This window comes from Vanacampus margaritifer, chromosome 6 (genome assembly GCF_051991255.1).
Source record: "Vanacampus margaritifer isolate UIUO_Vmar chromosome 6, RoL_Vmar_1.0, whole genome shotgun sequence".
In the NCBI taxonomy this organism is placed as follows: Eukaryota; Metazoa; Chordata; class Actinopteri; order Syngnathiformes; family Syngnathidae; genus Vanacampus; species Vanacampus margaritifer.
Genome location: NC_135437.1, coordinates 7352667 through 7362497, shown reverse-complemented (window position 1 = coordinate 7362497; position 9831 = coordinate 7352667). Strand labels below are relative to the sequence as shown.

Below are 9831 nucleotides of genomic sequence, written 5' to 3'. Positions count from 1 at the left end.
AAGACTGCCCCTAAATGTTGGCATTTTGCCCCAAAATTTTAAGATACTGTAAAACAAACAAACAAAAAACACCATTCACATATAGAATTTTTTTTTATTTTTTTTAAAGCAAACGTTTTCAGAAAGGAGACAATCTTGCCTTCGATTGACGAATTCCGTGATTTTGCACATATCCAAAATAAAAACTTGTTTCCCCATTTATTTCATTTCATTTGTTCATTTATTTAAGGCCGCAATCAACATCAACAATATATCATTTTTTCCAGACAATACTCAACTAAACCTAGCCTGAAAAGGAGTTGGAGGAAGAAAAACCTATTAAGTCCCACTCCCAAACTCATCAATATCAAGCTTTGAAAACAAATTTAGCTATTTTCCTGCAAATAATAATAATACAATCCCTTCATAAGCAAGTGGAGTAAGCACATTCACTGACACTAGATTTCAAGAATATTAAATTTGGGATTGTAAAACAAGACAGAAAAAGGCAAATGAAGCTTTGCTAATAATGGCAAAACAGTTTATTGATAGATGTAGATTTATTAAATGCAGACCTTTGTTTTTGATTTATTGTAAGAAAATGGAATTGAAAATTTGAAAGTCGTGAGTGTGAGCACGTCGTTGAGATAAAGGCATGCGAAGAGCAGTACTTTATTCAGGATCATAACCAGGTACCCTTTTTCATCTCACCACAATGAATCAAAGTTTCTCCCGAATTGTCAACACTTGTCCACGCAATACAAATAGAGCAGAAAAATGGAGATCATTTAAAATCACTGTCATTGTAATTACCTTTCATGCATATTAAACATGGAAAATGTATTATAAAAAAATATATAAGGCACAGAGTAGAGCTGTTAGAATTAATCAATTAATCGACAACTACTGTAATAAACGACTTATTGTTTGGAACCATTTTTTTCTTCAACCCCACCCTTTTTTCTTTTTAAATCACTATACGAGTATGAAGTATGAAATAAACACCAATAATAAACAATAATCAGGGGGAAAATCCTTTTGTAATACAGTGTTATGCAAAATTCCAACGAATCTGATTAATTGATTCTAAAACTATTTGATAGTGACAGCACAGCACAGCGCTAATGAACGGACATTTACAAGTAAACATGTCAGATAACAGCCGTCAGATAGTTTTCATCTGCAACCCCTTGTCAGGTTGATGTAACATTTTAAATATGAATTTAAATGACAAAATAGGGTAAGTCAAGAGTAAGACACACAACACACAACACAAGTACACGGATCATTGGAAATTTCTGCACCATTTTAAATGTAAATTCATAAATGAGATCATATCAAGCTTCATTCATCGCTGCTATTCTCACCAGCACACGTGTGCCTCTTAGCTTCAGCCTTACTTGGGAATCTTTGACAACAGAGTGAGCAGGCAAAAGGCTTCTCTCCAGTGTGGGTTCTTATGTGTATTTTTAAGTTTCCCTTCTCAGCAAAATTTTGACCACAAACGGAGCAAGTAAAAGGCTTCTCTCCAGTGTGGGTTCTTGTGTGTCTTTTTAAGTTTCCCTTCTCAGCAAAATTTTGACCACAAACTGAGCAGGTAAAAGGCTTCTCGCCAGTGTGGGTTCTTGTGTGTATTTTTAAGGTTCCCCCGTGAGCAAAATTTTGACCACAAACTGAGCAGGAAAAAGGCTTCTCGCCAGTGTGGATTCTCATGTGGCTTGCTAAGGTTTCCTTCTGAGCAAAATTTTGACCACAAACTGAGCAGGCAAAAGGCTTCTCGCCAGTGTGGGTTCTTGTGTGTATTTTTAAGCTTCCCTTCTGAGCAAATTTTTGACCACAAACGGAGCAAGTAAAAGGCTTCTCGCCAGTGTGGATTCTCATGTGGCTTGCTAAGGTTTCCTTCTGAGCAAAATTTTGACCACAAACTGAGCAGGCAAAAGGCTTCTCACCAGTGTGGGTTCTTGTGTGTATTTTTAAGCTTCCCTTCTGAACAAAATTTTGACCACAAACGGAGCAAGTAAAAGGCTTCTCGCCAGTGTGGGTTCTTGTGTGTATTTTTAAGTTTCCCTTTTGAGCAAAAGTTTGACCACAAACTGAGCAGGCAAAAGGCTTCTCTCCATTGTGGGTTCTTGTGTGTCTTTTTAAGTTTCCCTTGTGAGCAAAATTTTGACCACAAACTGAGCAGGCAAAAGGCTTCTCAACAGTGTGGGTTCTTGTGTGTATTTTTAAGCTTCCCTTCTCAGCAAAATTTTGACCACAAACGGAGCAAGCAAAAGGTTTCTCACCAGTGTGGCCAATCAAATGGGTTCTCAAATGACACTTGTAGACAAAAGTTTTCCCACACTGAGAACATTTCCAACGTTTGCTGTCAGTGTGACATGTCACATCACCGTCAAACTGTTCATAGTCACTAGTGTGAGGAGAGTGTGACGCGTCTTCACCATCTGTCATTGGAGGTAACCGATTGTCTGCTTGGTCCTCATCATCTTCTGTTGTTATTTGTTGTCTTGAGCTGCTGCTTGGAAGCTCCGCCCCTTTGTTCTCTTCATATTGACATTCATCTTCAGTCTTCAAATGGACAGCAGTCACGGGCAACTCTGTGAAATGCTCCTCCATTTTAATGTATGGCGGCAGCCGCTCCTCTTTTTTTATGTTGGGAGGCTGTGGCTGCTCCTCTTCTTTAACTTGAAGAGGCTGCAAGTCCTCCTCCTCCTCCTCCTCCTCCTCTTTCACACCAGGGAACTCTGGCTCCCTCCGCTCAGGACAAAGATATTTTTCACTGACGTCTGCGGGACACAAGATACACATGGTTTCGTAAAGTCCATTTATTGGGATGTTATGTATTTTATATTTAAGATTATCACATGGGCCAAATCCGTGAAAGAATAACAAATCTGGCGAATGTTACGTATCGTCTCAGTCTTCATTTTGTTCCAGAAACCACCTATCATAACTTTGTAACCCTGATTGTTCCGGATATAATAATAAAAAAATATATATATATACAAACATTGAATATTAGGGATGAAAACACCAACCATTGTGTGGACGGACTCCAGTAGTCCCGGGAGAGGAGCTACAATACATAATTTACGTTTAAAAAAATCGAATAAACAAAAAAGCTTTAGTATCTACTCAAACGGCTTGTATTTACGTGTAATAATCATTTTAAGCAAATACATCATTACAAGAGCTCAAGCCGTTAAAATTACGGCTCTGGGTGATCTAATTAGTCGTTTTAAAATTCTGATGACATCGTATTAAAGCAAGGAGCGACTCCTGTTCTCTTTCAGTGGATTAAAGATTTAGGCTTAGAGTTTTACATCACATCAACAGTGCGCTCCGCTAAAGTCTCCCCGCACCGGAAGGTTGGGTGCACTCGTACGTCGAATGCGGAACTGATTTGTGCATATAGTCCATGGCGACTGAGGAAAAACTGTAATTGTACGTAACAAAGTGCCCGGATGAAGATTCCTTTCAAACATAAATACGGACATATTGTTGAAAAGTATGAATTAAATAAGTGACAAACCCGCTCTGTTCAACACAACTCGAGGCTGCTTGCAAACAGCGTCCAGTAGTTGACGTTGTCGCTCGTTCTCCTCTTGTGCTCCACAAAGCTCCTCTTCGTACTTGACTTTCGTTCTTGCGCACATTTTCACACGAAGTCACGACATTTTACGTACACATTTGACGGCCGTATCCTTTTTGGCGGCTAGCAAGCTAAACTAAGCTAGGCTAACATAAACAGGGCCGAGAGATTTCGACGAGCACTGTCTGATACGATTTAATCAGACACGAAATGTAGCAATTATGTTTGACTTCAATAAAGAAGTGACGGAGGCACAGTGTCGATGTTTAAGTCCGTTCAGTACGAATTCAGGATGAATTATGTAAATAAGCGTGTGCGGCTATGTGAATGCAGCCTGGAATGTTTCTGTCACCGTCACGTGAACTCTACGGCAAATACATTTGGACAAATCTCATGTAACGAAATATATTATTAAAAAATAAAAAAATTAAATGACACGTTTAATTCTATATTCATTTAGAGAGTAAAAGAAAAAAACTTCAAACTCCATTTGGACGATTAAGAAACATGTTTAGTTCCTGAAAATCCTCATGAAATATGAAGAAAGCCAATAGCGTTATTTTTCAGTTTTTATGGAGGAATAAAACGCATTATATTAAAAGATCCCAGTTAGTTAAGGAATATGACAAGGATGGTGTGAAAGCTCCATAATTTTAATCGATGATTGGTATATTTAGAGTGAATTGGATTAAGTCTTGTTTGTCACAGCCCAATTTTATGTGGTACCACATCCCTAGATCTTTGTTTAAAAAGATTGGTTGTTTGGATTTTGTGCTAAAATGTGATTTTGATGTGAGCAGAGTCCCGATAAAGTTGTCTAATTTTGATAAACAAATTATTTTGGGGGGGCGGGGGGTTAATGATATTTGCCCATCATTTTTCTCCTCACAAGACAATTTTGTGGAACAATAGAGTAATTATGATTAATAGAAAAACAATATTTAAAATAAAAATGTGTAACTGATTTAATGGATAGTAATGGATTTAAAATAAAGTGATTTAGACTTTACAGTGAAATATAACTTTAACTGTTCTCAAAGAGAATATAGCAAAATCTGCGATGTAATCCCTTTACCCTTGATTCTCTTAATTCAGAGTTGTTGTTTTTTTGGTGTATAAGAATGCTTCAAAGGCATTGCCCAGTCTAATGGTGGATGAATACAATCTTTTTGATAAGAAATGTGACAAAAAAACAATTGGAAAGGTATTTAAAAACAGAATATTTCATGATTTTGGTAGAGGGACTGTTTGGCAGGGTTTTAATTGAGTAAATTCAGTTCATATAAATAAGGCATTTCCAAAATATATTATATGGCCTGTGTTGCCTAAAGTGAAACAAACTTTTGAATTCATAAACAAGATATACCCTGTGGCAGAATTTCTAAAGAGAAAATTTAAGTTTGAGGTAGATAACTGTTCCTTCTGCCAAAATGATGAAGAAACTTTGGATCATTTGTTTTTTCTCCTTTGCTCTATTTCACAAAGATTTTGGACTGATATAAGAACTTGGTTGTCGGTAAGAATTAACTCTTTGACTGCCAAAAACGTTAAATAACATTTAGTAAAATCCTATGGAGGAGTGCCAAAGACGTTAAAAGACGTTTGTTTCAAAACAGAGGTGAAAAAAAAATTTCTGATGAAAGATGAGAGTCCAATCTTTCATTTGGTAGTATGTGTGTTTCCATAGTCCAAACACATCATTTTCTGTGGACCTTGAAAGATCAGTCAAAAGATCAGTCAAAATGCTTAAATCAGCTGGCACCCACGGCATCCCTTTTCTGAAAACGTCTGGCAGTCAAAGAGTTAATGACGTTCCACAAATGGAATTAAGTCTTTTTTTATTTTCTTTATGGATGATTTGAACTTTTCAGTTTGGCATTTAATTAATATTATTCATTTGATAGGCAAATACTATATTCATTGTGCTTAGTGGAAAAACTGTAAACCCTCCTTTAAAGGATTTATGGCTGATTTTAAGTTTTATTTTATTTTATGCTTGAAGAAGTGGGAAAGAAACAAAAATGCAAGGATAGAAACTCACAAAGGAGGAAATTGTGGGAAATGAAAGTAAAACACATCATTCTTGTGTGAAGTAAGTAAAATAACACGATTTGAAATAGGTGGACTTCAGTCACGAAGTCTTCTACCTCGTCAAATGAGTGAAGTGTGCCGTGTTCCTTTTTAATTTTTTTTAAGACTTTGGATTAATGAAGTGTTGGCAGTCCAGAGCCCTGTTTTATCAACAATTCAAATTTATTAGAAGTTATAATTGGTTTTAAGTCCATTCACTCTCTTGTCTCTACAAACTCATAATTGAAATCAATATTAATTTGAACTCTTGATAAAACAGAGCCCATAATGTGGAAATTATTTGTGAATTTTGTGTCGTAAATAAATGTTATAAATAATGGTATATGTACGATTGAAAGACATTGATAAAAAAATGATAAGAAAATATGACATTTGGTTGTCAGTTACACTGAAATCATGTTTAAATTTAGGACCATATATTCCTTATGACTCACAAGTTACAGAGGAACCTGTTATATCACATTCATTGGTACCATGAAATTGGCTTTATTATCAGGTATCTTGCTTGTCATATCGGGCGCCAAAAGCAGGACATAAAAGCAAATGTATGTAATCAAATCTCTTATTTGAACGTATTATGTGTTATGTATGAACACACTGATACATTTGCAGCATTCACAACGTTGAAAATCAAAATCCATGTACAGTAAAAAATACTGTATACCATATTATACTAGTAATAGCCTGTATTATTTATGCAGTGTAAAGTATTCCTTATATTATTGGCTTGTCAAATTCCTCAAAGGCAAAAAAAATTAAAAATAAAACAAGGGAAAATATTTAAAAAAAAACTGTACCGCTATAGTTTGTGTAAGAAAGTTATCTAGTGTTTTGCGTGGAAAATGATAGGCATGCTCATGGGCTACACGCTTGAGCGCACGCGCACGCGCCCTCCTGTGGCCGAGGGTAACATGGCGTCCGTGTTTTCAGTTGGCCAGACTCTCTCTATACGGCTGTTTTGCTCTATTGTACACTGCCATCTACTGGTCCCAATTGGTACAATCCAGAGCACACAAAAATGAAACAAAAGCACACAGTCGTGGATTCGCCTTTAATTCTAGTTTCCATTGTAACAAAAATACAAAATTGTTTTCAAACATGACTTACAAATCCACCATTTTTTTTGAACTACTGGTCCATTTTCATTCAAAGTGTAAAAAAACAACAATTTAAACAGTAAAAAGCCTTCATCTCATTTAAGTTAAATTAACGTTACAATTTGGCAGATGAAACAAAACACATTTGAAATGCATCAACTCAAACTAACAGCAACATTTAGAGGATAGCAATACTTTTTTTTAATGAACAGGAAAACAAAGAGATGGCTTTGAGTACATGTGTCAACAAGCGTCATCTACCTGTGAAATGGGTCATTACAGAAAGGGGGGGGGACAGAAAAAAAACAAGCAGAGAAAGATCAGTCAAGAATCTACTGTCAGTTCACTAACTGTTTCCATGAAAAATGCAAAAAAAAAAACTATTTTATAAATATAACTACCGGTTACCAGACGCGCTCAAGAAAGACGATTCTGTGATGCCGAGCATGAACAAGGGTGGAGGAGGCCGGTGGGAGTAAACAGGAGTGATGGCAAAATGAAGCTTCATGAAGCACTTGTGATTTTTTTTAAGTCCCCTAGATGGTGCTCTTGGTTGGAAGATGCAGTGGAAATTTAATACATTTCCATTGCACTAGCCTTTATATTTAAACCTGATAAATATAGGTTTATATTGCATTTCTGCGAACATTTCTGTTCGCGTTTGGTCCAGCAGAAAAGGCTTTGAAGGCCCTAACAGCACCAAGCAGTGCTTGTTTCCAGTCTGACGTACAGAACCTTCAACTGACACATTTTCTTCTGTTTTGGGAAATGGCAAATGACAGTGTTATTGTTTTGGAAAGCCTTCCACTTTGAGAAGTTTTAAACTGCCCTTTCATATAAAGCCAAAAATACATGCTTTTTTTTCATCTGGTTTCAGTTAGAAAATAATGTAGTGTAAGAGCGACACACTCACAAGAAGACTTTATTATCTCTCGTTATCTAATAGAAAGCAACTGGACATCTTTTTACGTGCTTTTCACGCTGCGTTGTCATCCACTGAGGTTGAAAACGTAACAACACTATTTCAAAAAAGTAAGAAGTACAAATCACAGATATCCATTTTCAAAAGTTGGAAGCAGAAGTAAAACGTCATCTGAAAAACAGTCAACTAAAAAAAAACAACTCACAAAACATATTTAAGTATAGTTGTCAAGGTGTGCTGTCTATCGTCTCATTCAGTGTCAATCCCATCCCGCGCTATCTTCCATCAGACACCATAACGCTGCACCTCCACACTAGCGTTTGGCATCTGCCACTGGGGTAACTCGGGTTCCATTCCCGTCCAAGTCAAAACGTTTTTTATTTAATTTGCGCCTCGAAAAAAAAATGCCCTTCGAAAAAATAAATCAATAAATAATTGTCCCCCGGGGATAATTTAAGTTTTTTTCTGATTCTGATCTATATACATAACTTTAAACAGCCAGCACACCTACCTTATCAGGAGTGATCAGATTGAAGTGTTCCCACATTTCAGAACGACCTCTCTTCCTGGCTGGCTCCATGAATGACCAAATGTAACAACGCAAGGTAATGACAATTCAACAGCACCAACAACACACCGACAACCCACGAACAGTAGATTGTTTAGAGCGGTCATAAAGGGTTGACGCTCAAATTCAAAACTGTTTCAACCTGTCACCTGTCAGAATCGAGAATCACGTGATTGGACCGCGAACCAGGCATGTGATTCATTCGGGCAACGAATCAATCGCTGCTTCAGTATGCTGGAGTCCATAAATAAAAAGTTAGAGGTCCTCTCCCTAATCTGCGAGGAGGTGAAAGGATTTAAGGTAAGTATGGAATTCCTCAGCCAACAAATAAATGATCTCCAACGCAACAATGCCGAGATACACGCTACACTCGTGACTGTTTCAGCCGAGTTAGAAACCATTAAAAAGGTAAATAAAATGCTAAAAGAAACTATTCTGGATGTTCAATCCCGTAGCATGCAGGATAATTTAATATTCTTAGGTATATCCGAGAACACCTCTGACAATCCAGAGGTTGAGATAAAAAAAATTTATGACGACATCGTTAAAAATTCCTCAGGAGACGGTAAATAACATCTCCTTTCACCGGGTACATCGGCTTGGAGCCCGTAGGGGCAACAGACCCCGTCCTATTATCGCCAAATTTGAGCATTTTAAACAAAAAGTATTTGTTAAAAGTAAAGGACGGGAGCTTAAAGGGACCTCATTCGGAATGAATGACCAATTCCCTAGAGAGATTAATGAGCGGCGAAAGGTACTGCTTCCTATAATGAAACAAAATAGGCAGGAGGGTAAACGGACTATGATGGTCGTTGATAAACTATACATCGATGGCCAACTATTCCGGAACCCCAACTCCACTCCCTGGCTGTTCTAATTAGCATCGATGGAACTAAACTTTGTTTGATTATTAGATGTATACATATACATATACATATAATGTATATATATACATACATACATACATATAATGTATATGTGGTTATAAAACCTAAAATATGAATACTCATTATGTTTACGCTATATTATAAATATAATAATAATACATAACTATATCTAAAAGTAGATTTAAACAAAAAAAAAAAATCTCGCTTGGGTTACCAGTTACTGGTGTATTATAATGTTGTTTAACTCCCCACTAACGTCCTTCACTTTCACATCCCTACCCGTTTTTTCACTGTTATATTTACTTACACATTTCCTTATATTTTACACAAATTATATAAATCACCTAACTACTTTGATTCTATCCTATAACATGCCAGTATTGACAAATGGCCTATGCAGATATTTACACAGGACTGAGCCTATATTGTTTGTATGCATAAATTAGTTCTGGTTTCCTGGAATGTTTGTGGCGCTCGCTCACAGGCAAAAAGAATAAAAACTTTAGACCATCTCTTAAAATTAAAAGCAGATATTTGCCTCCTGCAAGAAACCCACCTACAAAAATCTGAAGAAAAATTACTTATTGATAAGAATTTTAGCCAAGCATACTCTGCCCCTTATAACAGCAGACAAAGAGGAGTCTGTATACTCATACATAAGAATTTACTCTTTACTCTAAATAATACAATAACAA

At 36.5% G+C, this 9831-nt stretch overlaps 1 protein-coding gene across 2 annotated transcripts; it reads right to left on the bottom strand.

The window, feature by feature from the left end:
- Positions 1 to 506: 506 nt before the first annotated feature.
- On the bottom strand, positions 507 to 3929 carry LOC144054281 (uncharacterized). Of its 2 annotated transcripts, none has more exons than XM_077569561.1 (2): positions 3512 to 3929; positions 507 to 2765 (listed from the first exon to the last, which is right to left on the bottom strand). In XM_077569561.1, exons 1-2 carry the CDS (start codon positions 3633 to 3635, stop codon positions 1324 to 1326), a joined length of 1566 nt encoding a protein of 521 aa, XP_077425687.1. In that variant the 5' UTR covers positions 3636 to 3929; the 3' UTR covers positions 507 to 1323. The 2 variants fall into 2 exon arrangements, with proteins under 2 accessions (XP_077425687.1, XP_077425688.1); XM_077569562.1 differs by lacking the exon at positions 3512 to 3929 and adding an exon at positions 3018 to 3216.
- Positions 3930 to 9831: the final 5902 nt, after the last annotated feature.

Bases quoted from the DNA above. Each gene is read 5' to 3' on its own strand.
- LOC144054281 (XM_077569561.1), bottom strand. From the start codon at position 3,635: ATGTGCGCAAGAACGAAAGTCAAGTACGAAGAGGAGCTTTGTGGAGCA. The intron at 2,766-3,511 runs GTTTGTCACTTA...TGTGTCCCGCAG, and splicing joins AGTTGTGTTGAACAGAGCGG to ACGTCAGTGAAAAATATCTT.